The sequence below is a fragment of the Cebidichthys violaceus genome, unplaced genomic scaffold (assembly GCF_023349555.1).
Source record: "Cebidichthys violaceus isolate CVI_PGR_0920_01 unplaced genomic scaffold, fCebVio1.0.p SCAF_10, whole genome shotgun sequence".
Taxonomy (NCBI): Eukaryota; Metazoa; Chordata; class Actinopteri; order Perciformes; family Stichaeidae; genus Cebidichthys; species Cebidichthys violaceus.
The window spans coordinates 3,363,636-3,391,052 of NW_027176263.1; the positions used below are offsets into that span (position 1 = coordinate 3,363,636).

At 37.2% G+C, this 27,417-nt stretch overlaps 2 protein-coding genes across 2 annotated transcripts in view; one reads left to right on the top strand and one right to left on the bottom strand.

Annotated features, from left to right (window-relative positions):
• Positions 1–8,735, top strand: part of LOC137879938 (VPS10 domain-containing receptor SorCS1-like) — a 43,064-nt gene extending 34,329 nt beyond the window's left edge. Inside the window, exons 23-27 of the mRNA XM_068720929.1 lie at positions 290–424; positions 3,137–3,236; positions 3,693–3,801; positions 4,813–4,967; positions 6,760–8,735. Coding sequence (XP_068577030.1) covers positions 290–424; positions 3,137–3,236; positions 3,693–3,801; positions 4,813–4,967; positions 6,760–6,818 — 558 coding nt within the window. The 3' untranslated portion in view covers positions 6,819–8,735. The remainder of the gene's footprint in view (positions 1–289; positions 425–3,136; positions 3,237–3,692; positions 3,802–4,812; positions 4,968–6,759) is intronic.
• A 1,476-nt stretch (positions 8,736–10,211) lies between these two features.
• The window catches only part of sorcs3b (sortilin related VPS10 domain containing receptor 3b), a 39,222-nt gene continuing 22,016 nt past the window's right edge, over positions 10,212–27,417 (bottom strand). The window contains exons 9-27 of the mRNA XM_068720939.1: positions 27,034–27,213; positions 25,957–26,103; positions 24,968–25,070; positions 24,533–24,609; positions 24,332–24,423; positions 23,395–23,502; positions 23,041–23,158; positions 22,742–22,875; positions 22,105–22,218; positions 21,351–21,522; positions 20,436–20,622; positions 20,028–20,161; positions 19,550–19,673; positions 19,125–19,237; positions 18,700–18,834; positions 18,239–18,338; positions 17,237–17,342; positions 16,942–17,102; positions 10,212–11,919 (exon numbers count right to left, since the gene is read on the bottom strand). Of these exons, the coding sequence (XP_068577040.1) occupies positions 11,855–11,919; positions 16,942–17,102; positions 17,237–17,342; positions 18,239–18,338; positions 18,700–18,834; positions 19,125–19,237; positions 19,550–19,673; positions 20,028–20,161; positions 20,436–20,622; positions 21,351–21,522; positions 22,105–22,218; positions 22,742–22,875; positions 23,041–23,158; positions 23,395–23,502; positions 24,332–24,423; positions 24,533–24,609; positions 24,968–25,070; positions 25,957–26,103; positions 27,034–27,213 (2,370 nt within the window). The 3' untranslated portion in view covers positions 10,212–11,854. The remainder of the gene's footprint in view (positions 11,920–16,941; positions 17,103–17,236; positions 17,343–18,238; positions 18,339–18,699; positions 18,835–19,124; positions 19,238–19,549; positions 19,674–20,027; positions 20,162–20,435; positions 20,623–21,350; positions 21,523–22,104; positions 22,219–22,741; positions 22,876–23,040; positions 23,159–23,394; positions 23,503–24,331; positions 24,424–24,532; positions 24,610–24,967; positions 25,071–25,956; positions 26,104–27,033; positions 27,214–27,417) is intronic.

The following is a 27,417-nucleotide window of genomic DNA, read 5'->3' on the forward strand; positions in this document are numbered from 1 at the left end:
TGTCAGATATTACCATGGTTTACACTAGGAAACTGACAGGAGACCTCTGGTTACGGCATAAATGCACTAAAAGCCCTGGCCTTTACCAAAGACTGTCAAATTGAGCTTGCATGTTTCAGTTGATCCTTGCATTATATCTTGACAGTGACTGGTACTTAGGCAAATGATATGTGAAGCAGTGAGCCAGGAGAATTTACTCATTAATACAGAGCCGAAGCAGAGAATATCACTCCAAACACTGTCAATTAGAAAACACTTTTTTAATGATGTTTTGTTGTTATCATTAAAGGTCACAGGAATAAACGAGGAGCAGCTCCTGGTCACAGTGCTCCCAGGTTTACCAACAACAGCAGAGATTTTCATCGTTCCTGAAAAGAAGCCAAGAGACGGGGGCATGGATGAAAAGTGGGCGCACCTGGATCAGGTACTGTCTCATCAAATTGTTTTAATGGCCCTCTGCAGATGTTCACGACAATGCGGTTTTCTGTGATAATTAAAACCGCACAAAAGTAAGCAAGAGGAAGTAAAAAGACTCTCTAGAGAGGATATGCCTGGAGGATATGTCCTTTCCATTTAGAGTGCCATACAACACTATTGAGTGATCGGCTTGAGCTATATTGGTCTATTAAAGTGATATTTTTTTTATGTTTGGACATGGCTTTCACCAAAAGGTTACATCTTCTTTGAGTGGGTTGACATGTGCAACACAATATTCGTACAGAAGCATGGTCTTCTAGTGAGATGTGAAAAATATACGTCATAGGCACATGTACATGTAAAATAACAGTATTTTACATATATCAGGCTGAATATACAATTTATTTTATCGACAGTTGTATTCCAGTCTTCCTTTGTTGGCTGCAACCATTTTGCATGATTGCTTTGCTCGTAGACAAAATCATTTTATTCTGTGCCATAAGTTTATCAAGGATTTTGTCCTGGTGTGATGTGATAAATGAGTCATCAACCTCTATTCAGCATGTGGTTTGTAAACTTGCCAATATGAAAAAGTTGATTTCAATTTTGGTCTTCTGACTTTCCCATATATTACTGCAATCATCCACAATTATCCCACTGAACACTGATTATTTTCCAGTTCTGCTATGAGGTGTCTTACATTTTACATGCTGAACATTTGAAACCTTTTTCTACCTTCTACCTTGGTACTTGTATAGATTTAAAACTTGTTTTTCCTTAAGGCAATACATCACAATGAGCATCATGTCCACATTTATTTTTGTCAAAGTTACATTATTGTTGCATGATAACACAGTTTTAAGTGCTTTGGAAAGTCTGCACTCCTGCACAATGCAACAATAAGGGTAAGTTTGACAGAAATAAATGCCGACATGATGCTCATTGTGATGGATTACTGAAGTCAGCCGAGTTTAAAGTCTCTGCAAAGGTATGTTGATACCATGGTGAAATGATTGGACACCCTGGCTACGTGGTACTGTAGGAAAAATGCTATGATATTCTTTGGAAAAGGTCAGCAGTAATGAGGAGTGAACATTTTTTGTAGTAATTGGGGTAAAGCAATAAACTGGTGTGGTTCATTAAGTGACAACACACACAGAGAACAAGAGGAATATGTTTTGTTATTAGCATACAGGCACATAGGACCCATCTCATCTCATATAGCTCCATAGGACATCCTCCTCATTTAGTTTTTGAGTAAACCCCTTTGATTCCCTGCGGCTCCCCCCCCCCCCCCCCCCAACACACACACGCACACACACACACACACACACACACACTTTGTATTTCAATCCCTCCTAAAGAGTAATGCATAATGTCAACACTAGAGGGCAATGTCTTCCCGTGTAAAGGGACTAAAACAGCACCCACCAGAGCACTAAAATATTACTTACAAAGCATCTCGGTGCATATTGTAGACTCACTGCCACCTTTTAGAAGTTTGGAGGCTTGCCTTAAACTTGTGATGATAACAACGAAACCATAATCATTTCAAGTCCCGATGCTTCATGGTTGTTATTATTTTTCCCACGGCAAAATTAGAGTCTTCAAAACTAATCTCTCAACATGTTATAGAAAGCTATCAAATATGTAAACAAAACAATAAAACAGCGCTGCTTTTTAAGCACCAGCTAAACTAAAGCTAATGTATTCATCATAAGGGATAGGACCTCAATGTATCACAAGTAAACATCATTTTGCTGGCTCACAGTCAGTCTTGAACTAAGTTAATAGATATTTAATTACATTGATGCATCATATAATTGGCAGCATCGAGAAAGGAGACAAACTAGGGCAGGCGGCCTGGATTGGGAATTAAAGAGATGTATTTATCTAAAGCCTGTCTGATTACCTGGCAGAACCTCACAGACAATAGGGTAATAAATCTTCAGTTCACCGCTCTCATCTCGAGTGAATGACTTGCAACGTGGATGCATTAAGTGAGTGTGTGCCCACACCCACACACATGCATGTGGTGAGTGTATGTGTGGTGGAGCTTATTAAAATGTGTAATAGATTTACTGACCCTGATATGCCACTAGAACAAAAAGTAATTATTCATACTGTGTAGAGCAGTCTAATTTTAACCAGTGGAAAGATTTTAGAAAGAGCAAGATGGAATTAGTGAGGCATGGCTAAGGACTCAAATGGGCTCTGGGAAGGCATTTTGGTCTTCTGTTAAATGACTGCTTCATCTAGGTGTGAAGCAGGGGAACTTGAGGCACTTTAGGGAGAAAAATTAAAACTACAATTTTCTGATATTAGAACATACTTTGATTTCCAATATCTTTGCCTCGCTGAACTTTAAATCATTAAATTGTATCTTCTGGAAATACTGAACAAAAACAGGTAAGAAATTTGGTTTTGATCAAAATAGCAATACATTTTCTATTTTAAATGTCACTGCCACACCAATAGGGCCACCCTTTTACCTGACGGGGTTTCCATCGCCATTAAAATTCTGCCGGGTTTCAGTGCAGCAGGTTTGGTTTTCCGTGTCATATCAACGTTTGCTCCTCTTTAGAAGGAAGCAAAAATTCTGATTCATAATTCAGGCTGTTAGATGAAATGACTGTGGTTGAAATATTGATGACTGTGGAATATTGCTGTGCAGCCGCTGCTAACCGAGTCTTCTCTGCTCCATCACTCCTCCTCATAGCTTTCTCAGGTTCTGCTAAGTGCTTTGAACCAAGACCTCATCCAGTTCACACTCAAACCGGGGGTGCAGGTGAACGTGTACGCCACGCAGCTGTCTCCAGGTGAGTCTGCTGCCTCAGCCACACTCCAACCCGAACAAATGGAACTCTGATCCTTTTTTAGGAGAGAGTTGCATTTCAGGTTGTTGTCAGGCCAGACTTTGTGCAATCCTTCTAGTTTCGAGGTGAAGATGACTAGTACGTTTACAGGTTTTGAAATTTAGTGTTTTAATTGTATTATTGGTGTATTGTTTGTTTTTAATATATTTAAACTCCCTGGAGAGCAGTATTGATGGTGAAGGGATTATCCTGGATGAAGTATACAAAGAAGAGAAAGATAAAGAGTTGATTGGATAAAAGCTCTCTCAGTCACGATTATTGGTTATTGTCAGCATAATAAGACAGCTGTGATCTCCATTGTTATATAATTTATATTCATATGAAATTAAAAAAATGCATTTATCCTCAGTTGGCCTGCATGTGCACTCAATTTTTCTTTCTTTTTTTTCTCCCTCAAAGCTCCTCTTGTGGACAGCAGTGATAGTGGCCACAGTGGAACTGCAGTCATCATGCTTGTGTCAGTCGTACTGATGGGCTTGGCTGTCTTTGTTATATATAAGTTCAAAAGGTACAGTATACTGGATAGAATATATTTGGACTTGTGTGAAGATCAATCCTCAGATTTCCAGGAGCAGATATCCATGATAAAATAGATTATTGTTGTTTGTGTGTTTGCATAACGACCCTGTTCGGAGTCAGCCCCATTAACTACAAGCATGCATCTCACTCTTAACTCCTAAAACTTTCCAGAAGTATTCAGACTCCATATATCTCTGAGTTATGGACACCCGCGACACAATAATAGCTTGAGGAATAAGACAATTCCCCTCTGTCTCAATCTGCAGAATATTACAGAGAATGACAGTCTAATCAATTCCCCCAGAGTGCTGAATGGCTGTCAGAGGCCTGCAGTTATCAATATTCATCTATCTGACAATGTGAGGGTTGACCTTTCGGAAATGCTAAACACAGCCATCCAAGGTGAGGCATACTCTGCAGAATGGCAGGAAAGGTTGAGGAGATAAGCCCTGAGACAACATATATTATACAGTGAGGGACATACAGTAAATAGCATCCTATGCTGCAGGTAATCCCATGCCAATCATAAAGGAATGCTTTAGTTCCTCTGTAGTTTGCAGGATCTTACTCATTATGAAGTAAAACATTACTTAACTTTCACTTTCAAGATCTTAATTACAACATTAAGAAATCAAATTTTAGTTTCTAAAGCTGCCTCAAATGTCACCGCACCAGCTGCGGCACAAAATCACAAGGGGAGACTCTGAAATTAGAAATGCAAGATGTTAGTTTTAAGTGGAATTGTGGGTGCATCTGAGGGGATGAAAAATTGATTGAAAATGGAGGTGAACAATATGAAAGTGAAAGAGCAATGCCCAGTGGAATGTGAAATGCCCTAGTTTCCAGCTTTCAAGCAATCCTCTCCCATCCTTAACAGTTAAAAATAGTGTGTGACACATTATGCTTAGTGAAAGCATTAGTGAAACAGACCTGATGGCAGGTTTCCATTAGCTTGCCTTTTTTTAAATCTTTTTTTTTTTCCCAACTGCATGACCTACAGGAAGATCCCGGGCATCAACACATACACAGCAGAGCAGCCTGACAAAGAACAAGAGGTCATCCCGACAGTGACCTCCATAGACGTCCCAAACCCTGAGGGGGACAAGCTGACCTCACTGGATCATGTGGATGTACAGTTGGACTCAAAAGGCAGAGGTAATTATGTGTCTCCCTTTAGGCTACAGCTATTCCTCACGAATATACAAGGATTTTTCTCATTGTTATTTTCAGATTTTTATGTTGGACAATGAGGGTCTATTCTTGATGAAGTGTATTATTCTATCGCTTGTCAAACTAAGTATTCGGTCTGTGGTATTGCACCTAAAAATAAGTTCAGGTAATCACCACCTGCATTGTTTTCAATGCAACAAATGTTGTCTTTGTGTGTACTGGTCATAAAGTCTGCAGAACTACTTAAAAAGTCAATTCATCCTCATGACAAAATAACATTTTCTTTAGTGGTAGTTGGTTGTAGTGTGTATATTTGCCAAGGTTTAGAGATATGCAACTATTTCATTAGTCTAAAGTCATTCCTTTGAAAAGTGTTCACAGTGACACATAATGAGTAAAGCCGTAAACGGTGACATGACACTTCCATCACTTCAGTTGAAGCCCATATTGTTTGCAAGACAAATACAAGGATGCGGTTCCTGTTCCGCTGCATGTCCTTGACACTTTTCTTGTGTTTTCCTTGCTAATTGGCAGAAACAGTGATGCACTGTGTTTGTAAATGTAGTGATTATTCTTGTTAATTAGTACAAAAGTCTTCAAATTAGCTATTAACATACAAAACATTTATGTCAGCCAGTTACTTGGAGAAAATAGATGAGGATAAACTTTAAGCTTGTAGCTTTTCTTTTCTTTGCGCTGCTATTTAATGCTCAACTTGTTTTACACATGAATATATATATTGTATTCAACGTAGAAGTACATATCATGTTAGAACTGATGATTTTATTTTTGCTTTGTGTATGATTCAATCAGTAGTTATGTTTGAATCCATGTAGGATGGGCCAAATGTTTGGAATGACAAAGAAATAGAAAGCAAACTTCCTTGAAATGTGCAATACATTTTTAATGTTCACTATTACACTACCAGACCACATACTGCAGCATTCACTCTCATAAACCACCACCAGTTTGACTATTGCCCTGAAAATGTTCATTACCATACTGAAATTGCAACATCACATCCTTGTTTAGTGGTTGAGTTTGGGGCAGTTTGATCAAACAGAAGGCTAATGTGACCGCACCTTAACCTGAACATTGTTTCTGAAAAGACTTGTTGCTGTTACATTTCTGAAATGTAATTCTTTTAACGCTATGAGCCCCACAAACAACATGTAATTCACCCCCTTTGTTTTTGAGTTGTGGTATAAATCACAGAAACAGATATCCCACCACTTAAGTACATATCAGATCACAAGGGTTGAGTGAGAAAATGTTTATTTGTTTTGTAAATGTTGCATGTTAAAAACTGCACCGCCAGAGAGGAACAGTGGTCACAGGTTGAAGCTTACTGAAACGAAACCGATACATGATATTCGCTTATTGTTAAGTACTGATGCTATTCCCCCTGCACCTGTATTATCATACAGGAGTTCGCAAGACACCGTTATTATTATGTGCAGTATATTTATGTATTTGTCAGCCTGAGTTTGTCACAGCAAGGTATTAGTATTCACAGGTAAGTGAAGCACAATCTAGTGCTAAAGTGATGAGAATGTCTAGGTGAATTATTTGACCCAATAAAATAATTAGTGCATCAGGAAAGAAGCGGAGTAGTGAAAGCATTTTCATCAAGAAATATCTATGAGGTTCCAGTTGATTTACTTCTAAACAATCGACCCATCCAAGATAAATGTGTTTGCCTGCAAAAATACACCCGTATGCAAATCGATACATAAAATTCCTCCTCTGTGTCTTTCTTTTTTTCCTCCCTTGTCAGGCTACCTGCCATCTCACACTGACATCAAGCTCTCTGATGAAGCGCCCCATGTGTTTTAATGTTGAGAGTCTATGACCAACTCGAAAGCAATACATCTTCTTTGGCAGTTACTTCCAGCAAGCTATGAAACCACGGTCACAATGAATGGTCTCGAGTGTTTTGCTACCCATGCATCGATGGACCAGTTCACACTGTGCTGCCTAATCCCTCTGAGGAGACTGTACAGATTTATACTTGCTTCTTGAAAAGGGACACTTTTTGACTGAAAATACTTGTATTTTTGCAAGGACATTGATCTTTTTATGTAAATAATGTACATCCATAATGGGAGAAGTAAAAGTTATTTGTCTCAGCTGGTTACAGCTGCGTTTGCCCAACTATGAAAATATCACACAGCGGGGCAGATGTGATGTATAATAATATCTCAAAATATGTTCCTATTTCTGTTCTCTGGGCTTGTGTTTGTGAAGTTTACTTTAACTATGTGGAAATAGCTTATCTGATTAAGACAGTGAGGGAAGCAGATTCATTAAGCTCTGTACAATCAGTAAATCTTATCACCAGATTCTCATCAAATGAAAGCTTGCAATATCCAGGAGATGAGGGAGGGCTCCTTGTCCCAGATCTGTGTATTCCATCAAGCCTGTCTCTTTGCCGCTCAAAATGTTATAAATGTCATAACAAAAATAACAACACAAGATTAAAGGGGAAATGTACTAGACCGGTGTATACAGTAGACAAGAAACTGAGCAATCCCTCTTGTGTAAGTGACTCAAATAAGTAATTTTAGTGACAGTGGAATGGAAGCTAACGTGATTAATGTTAAACCTACTTTTAACAGATTATACACAAATGTCCAATCTAAATCATGCATATGGATTATTTGTGCAGCGGAAATCTTACATTTGATTATTTTACAGTCAATTTGACTGTAAAATAACGCAATGACTTTTAAACTTGTGCTTCGTACTTATTTGTTGCCCAGAGCATTTGTTGTACATTCTGGTTTCTATAAATAGAGCTAAATGTAAACCTTCAGAATAATTCCTGTGTTAACAAAGAAGCTATGGTTACAGCCGCAAACACATACTGTGATGTAGTAAAAAGTGCTAGATCTGTATTTTAATTAATTACTTATTTGTTCAAGATTCATTAGCTGTTTGTTTGTCAGATGTACCACCATAAAGTTAAAAGACTTGAGCTCCTTGACACAGTTACAAAACATTTCTCATGTTTTTCTTTGAACTGAGCTCACTGTGAAGGCTACAGGAAGAATGGCAACACTAAAACTACACCAGGATTCAATGGAAACATGTTCTCATTTTACACCTTTTTATTTATTCTGGACTGTTTATCTACCACTATGTTGCCAGCATCTCCACCTGGCATTTCCTCAGGAGCCTGCAGTCTGTTCTAGGTTTGCCCCCAAGGACTCAGCGCACAAAAGGCTGCGGATTTGTTCATCTCCTTCGCTGCAAGGGACACGGAGATAGAGAAGACGTATCTCCTGTCAACAAGGCTCAGCCTACGCACAGGGCTTTGGTCAGCTGCTGTCTCTTTGGGATAAGTACTGAAGTTCTTCTTCATCCAACTTTTCTTTTTAAGTGTTGTCAGCATCATATGTCAGTAAGACAAATTGACTGGGGGCTTCTCCATACTTCTTTCCTCCAATCCTGCGATTGAGCCTGAAGCATAAATAAACTCTTTCCCGTCATCAGGCGAACGCTGTCTCTACACCGATCATCAGAGAGTTTTTGTCGAGTCCCAATAATCAACCTGTGAATAGGATTGTAAACATATTTGCATGATGATTTTTTCCCCCTTCTTTCAAGATGGTAAAACTGTGTCTTAATTAGAAAAGAAAAATGTAATGTGAACTGCAGTATTTTCTGTTTCTCAAAGGCTGGACAGCTAATTCATTACAAGTGACTTGCTGTTCCTGTGTTTTTCATTTGATCTCGCAGAAGTAACCATGGTTGCGGAATAAAGCAGAAACTAAACATTAATGCAGTGTGGCGGATTGTTGAACTCATTTCCCCAAAGCATAAACCGCTTTATTTATTTCTGCTGTCTGTTAAAATCCATGTAGTTGACTGCAGCATTTAGTTGTGTTTGACCTTTGATTTAGTCAATTTCATAAAGGGCGGAACTATGACTCAAACTGGTAAGTTTGAGCGACGGGCACCCTCACTCGAATTTGTTGCTTTTTCTGCTTTGTCTCTAACAAGTGTTGCTTAGCACACTCTAAGTTTCAGTTCAGCCATTTGCATGATACAATAGGGCCGAGCAGGAGGACAATGAAAAGCACCAAGTAGCCTGGAGTGATTCTAATGGGCTAGTTCCATGGCTCTCCCACTGTGCAACAAATTAATTATCCCCTCTCCAGGAAATCGACACACACACACACACACACACACACACACACACACACACACACACACACACACACACACACACACACACACACACACACACACACACACACACACACAATCAAGGAAGATTTTCCCAGAATGGGTTGCACCTTGAATGAAAAATGTCCCACAACAATAACCCCACAGCAATATTGTGTTAGCCACAGTGTGAAATTGATGAGCATGTTTCCTTTCATTGAGTGCTACATTAGTGTCTGGCTGCAGCGAATCATCCATTAGGGATTGTCACCGTTCAATTTGATTGTGCACCGCCGAACATCCCAGGGCAGTTAGAGAAAGGCCTTGGTGTTAATTCAGACTGAGAGCAGGACCGAGAATAAGACTCTCGGGGTGTTGATGACTGTTGGAGTGATGGAGATTGGTGTGCGATATGAGGCTGTTTAGGTGGCAAACAAAATGCAAAACAAAGGAACAAGGGCCTTGTTGTTGCATCTTTGTGCGTGAAGAATCATTTCAGCCAATCAGCCACACAGTTCTCTCCTCCAAACCTTTCTGTCTCTTTGCCATTTTAATGTGAAAGGCTTTTTTTCTAAATCTCAGGACAGAGAATGAGCAATACTAATGGCAGTAGTTCTTTACAAAATCGTCTGTTTCTCATCATTCGACTACTGCCTCAGTAATTGTTCCCATTAAATAGAAGCCATCTGTAACTGGCAACTTGAGTGATAGAGGTAAAATGAAGCTCAGTCAAAGTGTCAGATTGGAATCTTCACATGGGTGTTATCCCACTTCTGCCCATTAAAGCTGACTTCAGAGCCTCTGAGGGATCATTAAAAGTGTAATGCTGAGACTGATGTGCTGGCTGCTACAAGGCACCTGACTTTCAGATAACACGCGCTTCATGAATCTTGTTTTCAGGTGTATGTCATGACAATGCAGACATTTCTCGTTCACTGGCAGCCGAAAAAATCTGTCTTCACATCCTTTCGCCAGGAGAAAAGAGTGTAAACTATATTATATTCTTACATCTCCCATTACAACAGAAACTTTGGGTGCATGCATAATAGATACACATGATTCAATATAAAAATACATTTATTTTGAACAATTTAAAAATGGCAATTTGTTCACAGTAAGAAATATGATTCAAAACAAGACAATTTATATATCAGACAAAAATGAACAATATCATAGATCATGCACAACTTTTGGCAATTGCACAACTAGACTATTAGACAAGGTGTCAATTATTTGTTTAATGAAACTTTAAAACCAATGATTGTGTGTGTGTGTGTGTGTGTGTATATACATATATACATATGTATACATACTGTATATATGTATACATACAGACATAAAGTACTTGCTCTCCCTAATATATTCATATATATTTTATCACATATTATTAGGGCATGCTACTGGAAAAACAAATCAAACAAATATAAAAGAGGACATACAGTTTGTTGTGAGACTGAAGTACATAGAATCATACTAACCTACTAACTGTTCAGTGAGTCGACCTTACATTAAAGTAGGATGATGCTACTGTACATTCCTTTACATTCCTTCTTTCTCTATGTACAAGTTTACAATATTTCTACTTCTAAGGCCATACGTTCATGTTCAAACAAAACATTTTTCGTTGTGTACCATCATCTGATGAGTCATTTAAAGCACCATGTTAACTTACAAAGCAAAACCTTTCCGATATTCCTTTCTTATAAGCATTCACAACAGTCAGATTTTGACATTTTTAATATAAATATTCATTAGTGTATATTTACAACTCAAAGACCTCTAGTTATAGGGCGGTAAATGTTTATCCAGAGTGTAAAGTTAATGTGGTTTATTAAACATGAAATGATGACTAAAGTTATCTATCAACTATATTTCTGTGGTATGGAGGCAGGGCAAGATGTGTTCTGTCTTATTAAACTGACACTTCTTTTGTTGTTTGGGTTATATTATCTTTTCTGGATGTAAGGAAAAGAGAAAAAAATAAAAAACAAAATATAAAAGGTTACACTTGATAAATTTTATAGCCTTCTCGTTCAATTTGTCTGTTAGAGGGAAACATTATCAACAAGTACTGTAATATTTCATTTTTATTACATTAAGTTTGTTCATTTTAAGCCTTGTATCATGATAGTCCTTAACGGCCTAAATGTCCTTATAGTGAGTCATGTTCATTCAATGCAGAATTGAAAGTAACAAAAAATCTATACATATACAGTGAAGCCTATACATTATGTCTCTTGTACTGAACTGTTAAGTTAATGGTACTTTCCTCATTTCACTGTTTCTTATAGATTCTGAGGTATATTCTTTCAAGAACTCTCTTTTTCCTATGCTATTTATGATGATATGTCACAGGCAGTGACGCATTCATCAAAAGCACACAATGGCAGCTGAATAGATGGTGTTAATGTAGAGCTGGGAATCTTGAGGCTAATTGGACATGTTTTGCTGGCTAACGTTATAAGCCATTTTCAGCAATTCACCGCCCTCAAACTAGAGGCCCTAGAGTCTGGCTCGGTGGATTGATCTTCATCAAGTATTGTAAAGAGACTTACTCTACCCATGTGGGTTAAAAACATGACTTTGAACGATAGCAGCTATCACAGTGAAATGTGTTTAATAAAAAGAAAGCAATGCCAACAAAGCAAACACTTTTAGCACAATTGTAACACAACTATCTGTACTTACTCAGTAACAGAGTCTTAGACGTTTGTACAGTTTGGAAATTCCCTTGTAACAATTCTCTCCATATTTCTTCCAATTCCTCCTGAAAACATGCAAACAAAAAATAAAAACAGACTAATTAAAGGGACAATTAACTGCTTAGACATTACATGCACATCACACGTTGCTTGTTTTGATACGATAATGAAAGAGACTCTTTGCAAACACAACTTGTTTTATATTTCTGCTTTGCCTACATGGCATTGGTTTAGGGGTCAAGGAATAACTGCCTTTAACATCAACCAATCAACACAAAATTCAATCTTGCGTTCTATCGTATCTTTCTACTTGGAGATCAAATGTTTTTTTATAAGCTTTTACACTTAATTATGAATTCATCAGCCATGCATATTGGTTGAAAAGCCCCCTGTTGTCTCAAAGGAACATGGCCTCTCCAAGCAGGGCTGAGCTGGTGATGGAGAGCTGATAAGATAGGATCGCTGTGACAAGTGGGGTCGTTCAGATTGTGCAGACACTGGCTTATTCAAAGGTGGTACTTTCATCTCTCAACTGTGTAGGTAATTTCAATTTGGTGATTTGTATGAAGCTGCTTGAAGCCAATTTCATGTTCACCTGTATAACTAATGACCTGGCAGTAAATGTATCAAGGAAAAGATCTTGCAGTTAGTTCAGATTTGCCAAAGAAAACATGAGCATATTTTAAGACTAAAATATATGTAGTAGTAAAATTTGTAAGGTAAAGGATAGGAGGAGTTTAGAAGTTTAAAATTAAGATCTGAAAGAATACAATTTAAGATTGAAATATCTAATGCCTAAAAAAGTTACTGTATCACACAGAGAGCTGAGGAAAGAGACTTGCTCCTAAAGTTAAGAGAGTTAGAGAGGTCCACATTTTAACTGAAGATAACTACATTTTTGGCCACATTAACATATTTACCTTTTAAGTTGATGTGGAAAACTAGAAAACAGCTGCTTATTTACCTATCCAGCAGTTACGGAGCAACATTATTATTCATTTAGAGTTGTGCTTCTAGCTACCTGACCAATGCAAGTCCAACATTCAGTCTCTTTAAGCTGTTTTTTATCTCTACCAACTCCTGAAAAAACATGTGTCTCTTTAGCTGCTAAATGCTTCACTATGTTCACCAGCTAGTCTCTAACCTTTTTTCTCTACGTCTATGTGAGTAGTAAGGGCAAACAAAACAATGCACAGAAACTATAGCTCTGGAAAAGCAGAAGGGAGCTGAAGATTCAGGTGATAATTCTCTGTAGGTTCATCACTATGAGCGACCTCTTCCACATTATCATTTCATTCCTACATTGTTGGTCTAAAAATATCATATATAGTGCATCAAAGATTTCACACAATTAAAAATGTAAATTAAAAATGTTTGTGTCACTGAATACAATATAATGTTTTTTTTAAAGGAATAAACAGTGAAAGAGATTTAGGCATTAGTGCTTGTCTCTGATTGGCTATTAATACATATAATTAATGATGCGATTACTTGAGAGTTGCTCTAAGTAGGAATACGTTTCTTGTTAAATCTGTTTTATTCTTCACACTCAACTAAGAGCTTTTTTACTCCCAAGGTAGCTCTTCAATGTAAAAATTTAACTTTAAGTGAAATACTTGCATCACACTACCCTTCATTCAAAAAAAGTGAACTTCTCCCTTAGTGCATCCAGCGTCATCTAGCAAGAGTGATGTCTAACTGTGGGTATGTAAATAACACTTTTTTAAATAGAATTAATTTCTATTTCTCACATTGTGAAATACAACTACATTGCTAAGTAAACCTGTTCTGACAACCTCCTGCCTTGCCCTGAATTTCTTTTACAGCTTGAGGCCATGTGAGCTGTCATGTTAATCATTCAGAACCAATTTGTAATCACATAAATCATTACATCATTACATTAAAATTTTCATTTTAATATGCAACGTCTTGTTTTAAATGTTCAAATCATAATTTCTACCTTTATAAATTCAGATTTTATTTCATAGCTTGCTGCACTGTGAAACATATGGCCAGCAGAATCGGCTTTTTCTTAGTGCCTGTAAAGCCATTTGGACTAAAATGAGAACACGTAAAATCACTGAACCCAGACATTAATTAAATTAAAACTGGTTAATGTTTTTCCTCTGGTAGGGGGCTTTTTTCATTGGCTGGAGCAAGGCCTACCTAACGGCAATGGAAACTGAGGGATATGAAGTTTATACTAGGCATATTTCAAGTACAATTAAATAAACATATTGAATTATTCACAATGTAATAGTGAATAATGAAGTCAATGTTCACAAAGGATGAATGATTACTGGACAGAGGCCTGAACTAACAGATGATTGATCATAATATGCTCTTGTAAAATGGATACAACAGACTTGTATCCCCAGCCCAAATCAGACAGCATGAAAATCAAACCAAATTTCAGAACATTAATTAAACAGCAGGATGTAAATTAATTTGATCTAGTGAGCCACAGATCAAAAGGTCCCATGCTGATCTGCCCTTTTGTAAATAAACATTTTTTGAAAGCCACCAAAAAGAAGTTGATTTGTTTCAGATCAGCAAAGACTTGTAAAAGTACAAACAGCTGAGAAATGAAGAATAGCCAAAGTGCTGAGCGACCAGAAAAACAGCCTGCAGCCCACATGTCTTTGTCAGTCAGGAGAACTGCAATGCTACTTTTGTCAAATAATGGACTGAGTAGTTCTCATCTAAAAGACATCACTGTGGATGTCAGCCATAACAATCAAAAATGGAACTTGTCATCGTGATATCTGGTTACTGTGCTGCAATTGCTTGTGGTGTTCAATTTCCACATATATGACACATTGCATTGATAAAGAAGTTCCAGTACTGTAGATGTGTGCTGTACTTTAATTTACAGTTGTTTAAATAAAACTGAAACCATGTACTGTGTGATGCTAAGTGATGTGGTTTTTTTTGGGCAGTTAAATGTTAATGTCTTTTACAATTACAGTCATCCTTTACATCCTGTATTAGTGTCTGAGCATTTAGTATACCAATACAATTTCATTAAAATGTCATAAAATAGTATATGTAATAAAAAAAACCTCATAGTATAGTATGTCATGAAAATGTAATTAAAAATGAGAAAGTGTAGTATGTCAAAAAAAGTCATAAAAAGTCATGGTTTAGTATGTTGAAAAAAAGTCATCAAAAAGTCATGATATAGCATTTTGAAACAAATCATGAAAAAGTCATAGAATACTATGTCAAAAAAATCGTAATATAGCATGTCATAAAAAGTAATAGTATAATATGTTGAAATAAATCATTAAAAAGTCAAAGTAGCCATGAAAATAGTCATAGTGTAGTATGTTGGAAAAAGTCATTTAAAAAGTAGTAGCATAGCATGTTTAAAAAAGTCATAGTATTGCATGTCCAAACAAGCCATAGAATAGTATGTCGAAAATAGTAGTTCTATAGTTATAGTATAGCATTTCGGAAAAAGAAAAAAAAAAAAGTCATACAGTAGTGCATCTAAAAAGTCAGAACTTCATAGCATAGTATGTCAAGAAATATATGTCACAGTATACTATATCGTCAAAGTCATGAAAAGCTATAGTATCCACTTATTAGCTCACCTGGTAGAAGTCAAAGTATAGTACGTTCGAAAAAGTCATAAAAAAATCATGGAACAGTAGAATAAAATTAAAAAGTTATAGTATAGTATAATAGAGTGTGTCGAAAAAAATCATAGAATAGTAAATGTATGAAAAAGACATAGTATAGCATAAAGAAAAAAGTCATAGTATAGCAAGTCTTAAAAAGTTATAGCATAGCATCATGAAAAAAGTCATTAAAAAGTCATAGTGTTGCATGCTGAAAAAAGTCATTAAAAAAATAATAAAAAATAAAACTATAGTAAGTCATGAAAAAAAAAAGAAAATGTCAGAATATCTATAAAAAGTCACAGTATAGTTTTTCATTTTAAGTCATTGTATAATATGTCATAAAAATATTATTCAATTTAATTAAATTCAAATTCAATATATTTTGTATAGCCCTAAATCACAAATTTGCCTAAGAGGGCTGTAACATTTGTAAAACACATACGACATCCTCTGTCCCAGGACCCTTGCATCAAAAATCTAAATCATTTTTATTTACTACAAATATTTTAGTTGTCATGGTCTTGGCCTCTCCTATAGTGAAAATGTTCTAAAAATGTCATTATGTCAAAAAAAATTGGTGTGGTATGTCCGAAATATTTCTTTAAAATGATATAGTATAGTATGTCATAACAAATTATATCAAAGTTAGACAAATAAATGAAATGTATGCTATAAAAATGTCAAAGTATACTATGCCAGAAAACTGTCACATTCCATTAAAAATGGTCACTGTATAGTGTGTAATGAATATATCATGTTATCATGACATGATGTCGTAAAAATGCCATAACAAATGTCATAAAAAAAGTTTTGGTATACTATTCGTCAAGTCAGAGTGTTGTCTGTCATAAAAATGTCAAGAAAAGTTATATGTAGTCATATTGTCTGCCATGAAGATGTCATAAAAATCTCAAAGTATATTATGCCATTAAAATGTTCAATAAAGTATACAGATTTGAATATTCTGTATTTCATTTAGTCTTAGCAATCAAGGGCCATCACACCTAAAATGCATTCACTTATGTATTTATGAAAAATAACTAAGTGAAGTACAATTGTCATGTAATTCTACTTTAATAGAGTATTTTAATTCTATACCACTGTTCTTGTTAATCCATTACATTTATTTGGTATTTGCAGATGGTAGTTAGTTTGTATGGGTACAACATTGAAATCCTCTTTACATGTCACTGCATCTATAATAATGATCCGATATATATAATAATGTAACAACAACAGTCCATTTTGGCTCCATAGTGACAACTTTTACATGTACTTAAACAACAAGGTTTTGAATGCAGGAGTTTTACATTTAACAGAGATTTTAAATTGTGGTTATTGCTGATTTTACTGAAATAAAAGACGTTAATCTTCTTCCATCACTACTTAAAATACAGTATATTTTGTACAACACCCACTCAATGTTAATGGTGGTAAGTAGTAAATGTGTCGATAACTTACCTCTGCTCCTGGCCTCCAGCTCCTTTTCCATGAGTTCTTTCGGAGAGGGAAACTCACTGAGCTTGACCTTTGACATGTTGTCATTCTGACCGACTGTACTGATCACCTCCGGTTCCTTCTCATGACTATCCTCAGCTTGAACATGGATCCAAGGGATTTTCCTAATGACAAAGAATTAGCAGAGCAGCTGTGTAAGGTCTTCACGAACAACAAAGATACATCGTTTGTGATTTAAAAGAGAATTCAATACAATTCAGTACAAATACAGTTTACTTCCTTATCCAAGTGAACACACCTTTTGAACTTGTAGATGAAGAATGCTGCTAAACCAACAAAGACCACGGTGAGCAGCATCAGCATGGCTGACCCACTGTGGATGGAGTTTGAATCCACAAGTGGTGCTGAAAGTCAAACGCGTCAAATGAGCACCACATTTGGAAAAAGACAAACGCTTTAATTTCCCTCTTAACCATGTCTTATTTTAAGGAGATCCCTTTCATCACCTCATGTCATGTAACAACTGCAGGTAGAGTTTGAAGAGCTGCTCTATGCATGTTATCCCCTCAGGGTATTAAAAGGAATCTTTAGGAGGTCTACTGCCGCTCCCTGGGGTCCGTCATGCAGGTAGCTTATGCATAGTCATGGCTTTTTAAATGCTGAGATGCAATATTCAAAGTATTTCCCCTCCCACCTTTCTCTCCTTGAGAGAGGAGCCTATGAAGTTTGACCTTTCTGGATCATTTTAAAGGCAACCCAGACCTTTGTATGCAGACACAAATGAAGACAGATCCATTGGTGGATGAAAAGGGTAAAGCCGAGCAGGGTTGATCGACACGTTTTTGCGATATGCTAATGATCAAGTGACCCTGCCGATTTCCTCATTGCATACCAAATGCCCTCTTTGTCAATCGTGTGATTGATTGGCTGATTTCAAAAGAGAACTACTGTCTCACAGCCTCAAGTGCAAAACTGATGTACTGTGAAATATATTTAAATCCTGTGGTACACAGTATCATATGAATCTCACTCAGGGTTTATGGTTGTCTTTGTCTTATTTTTTCAGTGTTTGGGTAATACTCAATCTCAAATCATAAAAAAGACACATGGTTCAACTTTTTTACAACTGTAGTACAATACTAAAGCACAGATACACTTTAGTATTTAATATTGTACTAAATTTGCATAAATTAAGACAAATATCTATTTGAACACTTTTTGATGTACCTGTAAAAGGTTTTTAGATGCAACAGTTGGTCCAAGTATGCAGGGACAATGGGCAGGTTAAAAACAAACTTACCCAAAGTTTGCTGAGTCATGTACACAATAATGTGAATATCCGCTTTCAGCTCAAACTGGATCAAACCTTGGTTCAGGGCAGTGACAAAAATGTCTGATATCTGTTTTAGGTATAAGGTAAGACACAAAAACAGAGAATGATATATTATGCTACAATAAATAAAAAATATAATCTCTGTAAGGTAAAACATCTTTATGCACTCATCATATTATGAACTGGTAAATCATAACTAGCACTTCTTAAAAAAATAGTTCAACAGATATGATTCTTGCAAGAATAATATAAGAACATTGGAGGTTTAGCCAGGAGGCGTTTAGCTTAGCATAGCATAATGACTGTGATCAGGGGGAAACAGCTAGCCTGGCTCTCTCCATAGTTAAAAAATTCAGCTACAAACACCCAAAATTTGACTAATGATACATGACAAGAAACGTAATATTTCTATATATCATGGTTCTTACCGTCTCTAGAGCCTCCTCACTCCCTCTCTTGTGCTCACTTGACGTCTGCTCATCAGGCAGGATAAAGAGCTCTGCTGTAGATGGAAGTCCAGGATACAGAGACACCAGAAGCTGATCTTCAGGGACCCCAGATACCTGCAACAACAAGACAACAGGGAGGTATTAAGTTTGGACTGTTACTAAACTTTAGACAATAAAGTCAAAATTGCTAAACATCCACATTTTGATATCAGCTTGTCTTCAAATTCACACTAAATAACAGTGTTTAGTTACTGTCGTCAAAGGTAAAATTACACACATGGACCATAAAAAATTGTGACTGCCTTATCAATACTGCATAGAGATATAAAATAGTAATGGCCGTGAAAGCCACTGGTGGCTGATGACTGCTGGAAGGACCTCAGAGCAATATGTTCTCTATGTACCTGTGACAGAGCTGTCCGCACCACGCGGCCTATGTCCTCCCTCCACTCTGGGATGTCAGGATTGTGCTCATCAAGAGCTAGCGAGAATGACAACAGCAGTGACCTGAAGAATTCTGGCAAAAAAGGCAAATTGATGTCTGTTAGAATATGAATGTTAATTCTGGTTTCGTTTTTGATTAATCTGATGTGCAGTTTTGTCTTTTCTCATTTGGCAACATACGCCTTGAAGTTAATTGCTCCTCAAGATTTCGTGTTCGCCCTCCATGACATTTTATTCATTAGATAAGTCCATGTTGACAACAACGTGGCGTTGCTTGCAGCGTGGACCGAGAGGCATCATACTTTCCCCGAGAAAGCATATTGCATATTCATGTAACGTGCATCACACCAATTAAAGTGCTTTGAAGACTGTCTCCCCCACTCACCTTTAACATTTATAACTTTTGAATCCTGCATTATGGTGCTCCCAGAAGCAACCTGGACTGTGACCTTGTTTTTTCCTTCTCTCTGAAATGTGTATGAAATGCTTCCCTCCAAGGTTATAATGGGCTGAAATTTAAAAGGAAAAACACAGAGAATTTCACAGAAAACCCTGGATCCTCTCAGCCGAATATAGAATACTACGTACATGCAGCCCTTGACATACTGTATAATGAGGTAGTGCTGCAGTGAACACAATCAACGTGATTAATAAATACAACCAGCCTTCCTATCGGGATTCTTCAGAAAGACACGGTGAAGTCACGTGCAGTCACATTTAACATGATTTGTGTGACGGCTTTTAAGATTTACACTTTGTTAACAACACCACAAGGACATCAAGAGAAGATGGAAAAGACTGCAGTAAACAGAACAAACAGTGGCACTGGAACAATAGTTGGAGTGGGAGTAGGAGCTTCTCACCTCGGAGCTGTTGTCAAACCACCAGAAGAAGGTCAATGTTCTGGTGTGACTCGGCCATACCACCGCAGTCAGATTAACCTCCTTCCCCCTGATGGCTACGATAGGAGTGGAGAGATATACACGCTCCACTGGACCTGCGGCAGCAACAAATACACCGCCACATACATACGTTACACACGTGTGCAAATGCAGGCACGAGTAAAACACACATAAATTCATCAAGCATGGAGCGTTTTTAGCTCCAGGTGTGTGTATTTCCATTTTACAAGGCTAAAATGCATAAAAGTATTACAGCCATGACTAAAAGGAAATTCAGCAGAGTGGGAACGTGACTATCCATGAAAGGTAAGAGATTCATGCTATATGCACTGCCGCAGGAATGAGTAATGATGTTTCTTATTCACATACTGGTGATGTGTAAAAACAGTGTGCTGCTGTCAGATCCCTGGTTGTTTTCAGCAAAAGCTGTCACTTTGTAAATCCCAGTCGTTCTGTAGACATGGTTGATGCCATCATCGGTCCTGCTCAGGTTAGAGTATGTGATCTTAATGCCGTCCCCGAAGTCTAGCTGGATGCTGGTCCTCAACGAGTCTCCCTGTGGACAGGTGGTAACACATTGCATCTGTCACTACAGCTTAGGTCAGGATACTTCAACACAATCACATACAAGTGAAATAAGCACAGTCCGCTTCTAAAGTGCTTGGGCTGAGATGTCCTATAAGCTGTGTCACAAACACTTTGCAGGTGGATATGAATGTAGGGAGACAGAAATTCAACTGAGAAAAGAAGAGGAAAAGTAAAAAGAGTGCAAAAGAGGTCATGAAATTGTCCCGAGGATTTGTTTATCATCTGGTGCCATCTTGCTAGATGATAAAATAATCCAAAACAAAACTTTTTTTCACCTTATTGCAAAACAACCGCTCAACTAAAAAGTACTTTCTCACTATCCCATTGTGGCATGTAGCTTTGGTTTTATTTCACCATACTTTGAGATATCTGTATTTCTGCCACACTAATATGAAAGGTCAACAGGGCTTCTTTTAACTCAAAACAATTGTAGTATTGAGTAAAATATTTCAAAAACGGATAATATATTGATTGCCATGTCATTTCATTCACGCTTCAATTCCCCCTAATAACTACTTTTCCTCTGACCTTTTATTTAGCGCCATCATCATGTCAAAATCTTAATTTGTCTAATACTGAACAATATTTTTATAACCAGACACTCAGAAAACATATGGCGGTATGTGACCCTTTAAAATAATTACCGGAACTACAGCTACTGATAACACTACAGTGAGTTTAGGCGATACAACTCACATCATCGAGGTAGACCATGAAAGTAACGTTGCTTCCAACAGTGGCACTGAGCTCTCCTTGACTGGTGGACAGCCGTAGACCTCGGGGGGGTCTGGGACGACACGCCTGCCTCTTGGGCGAGTACACGTTCCTCCCTCCCTCCTTACAGTTATTGGACAAAACCTTTCGATATCTTTGAAACATTAAGCAAAAAAAAGTGTTGTGTCAAAATCCCACTTTTATATACCATACTAATTTTCATAGTATACAAATTTGCAAAAATCAATGTACTTTGGTGAATGAAGACTTGCGGCAATTGATATCAATCACACTGAAACTATGGAATGCTACTTTCACTATAACTTCACAAAGAGAGGGCAAAATGTTTTTATTTTTGTATGTGTTTCGGAGCTGTTTCACCAACATCCAGAATATATTTTCATTGTTTCTAGTTCTCAGCAGCTCCTCATTGTCAATTCTGGAATTCATTGTGGGAGAAAAGTGTCCATCGACAGCACACAGATTTACAGTATAATGCATCCTGGCCAATTGTGTTACTTTTAAAATGGGAACATGCTGCAAACTCAAAACCGGCTCAGCAACATTATGAATTATGGAATTAGGTTACTTTTTCCAGCTCTACTCAGATGCTTTTTTTCCTGAACCACTGAGAAAGTGAACCATTATTTTCTGTTTGTGTTCAAGACAACGTGACAAACAAGCTGGAGTGGAATAATATTGTTTTGTGATGGATTAAACACTGGGGGCCACTTACCCTGTGCTGTTAAGAAAGCTTTGGCTGGTGCTGCAGCTTTTAGTCGCACCATTTGGATTAAACCAAAAAGCAGGGGAGCACTTCCCGTCCGCCTGGCGTTCCCACCCATAATCACTGCCAACAAAACATGACACTTCATAAAATGATAAACACTGCACCTCAAATAATCTAGCTTCTACAAGCTTTTGTAGTGGGGAAAATGCTTTGCAGTTGGCACTTCATCGCATATTTTAAGACCATAACTAGAGACATGATTGTCAGACAAGCAGGATCAAACAGAATTTCCGACAGATTGATAAATGATATTTAAAATTCATTTAATGATTCATTATTAATTGAATTCTAATAAGTCACTTAACATTATGCAAATTACAGTAGCACAATGAAAAGTTCCTAACTCCCACGTACAATTTCAAAACTATAATTAGATTTAATGATTACAGTCATATTGTTTTTCAAGTAAATGTGGAACGTAAGATGGACATTAAGGCTAAGTTCTGCAAACTGATACGATCTGTTTTTGATCCCAAATGTATGTTTGGTAAACACGTAATGAAAGAAGTTAAAGATCACTGGGGATAAAAGTCTCAGTTACAGTATAGTCCTAGTTGGGAAAGCTAAGAGAAGAAGTCCTCACCATTCAAAATCATAGGCTGTGCAGAGGCATGGCTCTGAGGAATAGATCCTCGAATAGTCCTGGGCCAGCATGCAACGGTTGCCTGGCCTGCGCTTCATAAAGATCTGCTTCTCGCCCATCACACACAGCTCTCCCTATCAAACAAAGAAAAAGAGGATTTCATTTTTCACAAGATTGAGAAAGAGAGATGGAAATAAAAAATGTTGTTCATGCAATAAGCGAGTGTGTACAGTGACGACGGATAAACATGCATCTCTTTAAGCTGACAATAAATCAATAATGTTTAATATCCCTGTAACCTTGTTGTGCAGGTGCCATGTTTGGTAATCTCCATCCATGCATCTCCTGTTAAAGAGGCCTTTGTAGTCGATCTTGATCAGCTGCCATTCTGACCGATGACTGAAGTGTCCAAAAAAACTGGAAGATGATTCACCAAAACGCAGATTTTAGATGAAACCATCTTGAGATACAGATATACAAGTTTCTGATATGATGGTGTAGTATTATAGTAGCACCTGCAAATCTGATTCATTTATGCTGACAGACAAGATAGGTGGACCTTTCTTTGTTTACATAAACAGAAGAGCAAATTCCTCAAGCCTGATAATATGTGTTTTATTCCTTCTGGACTGTACTTGTCCGTCTCTGCTTACGTGATAATGTGATTGTCAGATTCTGGCTCCATTAAAACTCCGTCCACATACAGAGGAGCCAAGGAGAAACTGTGTCGGTCCCATTTTTTTCCTTCGTCTAGACTGATCCTTCAAGAAAAAAAAGAAAAAATAACAGCTGTCAACGCATGAACATCTGTCTTTCTGTCTATCCATCTATGTTTATCGCTCTGCAGTGGCTTGTAAATATATTGTTTTCTCAATGCATATAACATTAAACATCACAAGCACATAGGTTAAGCAGTGAAAAACAAGGTACAAAGAAATATGATTTTAAAACAAAATGTCAGGTGATTTAGCGTTTGCCACAGTTGAAAAATGGAGCACCTAAGATTCTCTTCAATGTGAAAAATTATCTCGACACCGAGCTGAACAATAGAACAAATGTTCCTCTGCCCAGGGAAATTTTTGAAGGTGACAAAACAATGGAAAAGAAAGATATGACTCAGGTTGTAACATTAGAAATAGATTTGGGGGGTTTCAAATCACCTTTCCTAGAGCTTAATCACTTTTGACAGGGCTGTAATGTGCAGGGACATCAAAGTAGATAGTGTTACAAAGCCCCCGCAATATGAGGGACTTATGGGGCATTCTCAGTCTCATATTTCTACCCTGCTCCACTCTACATTTACATAAAAGCACTCAAACCATCATATCCAACCAAGAGTACAAAGCTGTAACAGACTCTCTTCTGTTGGAAATGATTCTGACAGTTCTGAAGCTGCAGTGCTGATATAATAACCATGCAAACTTGGCCCATCAGTATTTCAAAACATTAAATGTAATCATATGCTACATCAAAAACAGAGAGAAAACTCAAATTATACCAAGATAATTCCCACTTTAAGTCCAACACCTAAAGTTCCTATACCTACAGCAATTATGATGTCAGCTATTGTTGAACAGTAGCTACACCTACCATAAGTGTCGAATAGGCACTGCTGCATGTAAGACTGCCAGCAATGCCCCTCCATTGTCAAGAAACCAAACGTTGTGCTCTTCATCAAAAATCTGTATTGGTACACATTGAAAAAAACAAATTTTCTCCACTTATGACAGCACACTTTCAATATGAATACATAATCTGTTTAAGATAAATGCATGCAGTGTGCAGACCCACCTGTCTCCAGCTATTTCCTGCATCAGATGTTATAAACATCCCAAGGTTAGTGGAGGACAGTTCTGTTCCGGTATTCCCTGAGTACAAAGACATGAATAATTTTACTCAGTCTGTATTTACATAGCAAAGACTCCATAACACACCTATATAAACCATCACCTGATAAAATCGTTAAGAGTTATTTTTTGAATCTGTGCATGCCCTCATTTTCCACTGGAGGACACGTCTACGACTTACTGCAACCTAATCATCTCCTCCAAAATAGGAGATTTAGGAGTTGAAGTTTCAGTATCTGATTTCAATGACAGAAAGAGGGCACTGTGTGATTCATTTTGTTTGTTTTTGTGGATGCACTGTGCATTTATCTGAGAAAGTAGGGATACCTCTAATCAGTTTAATCTATAAATCAAATGCTCCTGCTTTAGGTAACTCTACCTGTAGCCACAATGATTCCTGGCACAGACTTTTTGCTGGTGATGGGTCCAGACGTGTAGGGATTCTCCGACATCTCCAGATGAAGATGCAGCGAACAAAATGGCTGTCAACAAAACGGATTCCAATGGAGCACAGGTTGAAACAATATGTATCAGACAGATCTTCACAAAAGTAATTATAATTAGCTTTGCCTCCAAATTATGCTTCCCGTTGAGAGAAAAGTGCTAACATTCTCAGATGCCATTTATAAAACAAAGATACTTTGTTCCTTTCATATTCTCTGCCTGGGAAAAAAAAGGCAGAAAATGTCTGGGAGGACACAGAGGGCATTTGAATTGTTTCATTCTAAAGCAAACAAGGCATGTAATTAAAATTCCCCAAGATGCACTGATAAAACTGGCAAAATTGATTCAAATCATTTTCACTCATCTCTCAGACTAAAGCATACTGAAAAACATCAATACGTTTTTTTTCAAACAGCAGGGGTTGGAGAGGGGTCAGAAAGCAGATAGGAGCATAATGCTCTTTTGTATGACAAAGAGAAATTACCTGCTATTAACTGAACAATATACATTATTTCAAACAGACTCTAAAGAACATACTGACAGGATTAGATTAATATCCTACCTGCTGAATAACAGCACGGCCATATAATGTAATTCAGTGTAATCTAACATTCATTAGTTCAATGTGACTACAGGTAGTAAATTGAAATCACAGAGGTTAATGGAAAGTCTGGACCCCTGAAACTATACACGATGACTCTGTGCTTCACACTGATAATAAGAATATTCCAGCAGAGCATCTCATCTGCCATTTAGGAGGCTCATGCGCAAGCTGGCGCCTCGCCCTGTGCAAGTATGGTTCTGAATCAAAGAACTTCCACAGCACAGCTGATGAGGTTGAAACATTTGATGAATGATATATGTCATGAGATTAATTCGCATGAATAAGCATACATTTACCCCTGCCCAAAGGCTCAAGCTCACCAGAATGCAGTGAAGGTTATTTCTAGCCACATCAGTGGCAGGAGCTGGCAACAGGGCCCATGTTTGTCCCTTGTTGTATGTGATGAAAGTCTTGACATGACTGTCAAGCAGTTTGTTGGCGAGATACATGCCATTTATCCCCTCAACCTATAAAGGAAAACAGCAATGATGCTGATGATCATCTGAAATATTTTCAGGATGTAACAATCATATTCATGATACTTTGGAGCTAAAAGGATTACTGGGTTAGTTGATGAACAGAAAATGAATGAATAATAAACAATTAATTGTTTGAGCAATGGTGGAAGAAGCATTCAGACCCTTTACTTACGTAAGCAATACCACAGTGTAAAAATACTATGTTGCAAATAAAAGTACAGAAGTATTATCAGCTAAATGTATGAGAAGTATCAAAAGTAGAAAATACTCTTTACACAGGAAGGCACTTGTCATTGTTTTGATTGTTTTTATTTTAGTTCATTATTATTAATGCATTAACATGTAAGCAGTACTTAAATGTTGCAGCTGGTTGTGGTGGGGCTAATTTGAACTACTTTGCTGTGTAGTTTAATCTGTATAACAATGCACCATCTTTTAAAGACTGATCAGATAATGTAAGTCAAATCTTAATCTGAAAAGTAACTAGTAACTTTAACTGTAAAATAAATGAAGACATTTATTACCTCTCAAAAGTAGTGGAGTAGAAGTATAGCAGCATAAAATGGAAATGCTCAAGTAAAGTACATACAAATTGTGCTTAAGATGCGTTACTTGAGTAAATGTACTTCCACCACTGTTTGAGTTTCTTAAATGTGAGGATTTACTGCTTTTCTCAGATTTTTTTTATATCACTGATTGTATACTGTTGATTAGATTAAAAAAAGGCAATTTGAACATGTCCCCTCATGATCTGATTGAAATGTGATACAACATTTTAAAGACAAAATTACTAATCAATTCATGGAGAAAAAAAGGTTAGTAAAGGAAGAAATGTTTTCTACTACTATGTGAAATAACTTGAAGGGGCATTAGTTGTGAAGTGACAGCAGCAGTCCATGAACAAGACTAACTACGCACCTTATAAAAGTCAACCAGTAGGTTACCGCCGGGTCCTCTGCTGGTTCTGAGGTTCTCTAATGAAAGGGTAAAGTAGACCCCGGGGGAGTCTGAGATATACAGGCTGTAAGTGTTGTTCTGGTTCCACTCCTGGACCGCAGCAAATACCTGCTTCTCATCCGTACTGATAATATGCATGTCCTGCATAGAGGTGTTGGTGAGAGAAAGTAAGACAGATAGAGAGAGAGAGGATGGGTGAGCAAGACAAAAAACAAAAATAGACTTAACTGTTCAAGAGCTTTTTAATAAAGTGTGACTCTTCTTCACAAAATAACAGTTGTAAGACTTGTATTCTATAAAAACAAAACAATAATCTTGTTTCTTTATGATAACACATTGTTTTTA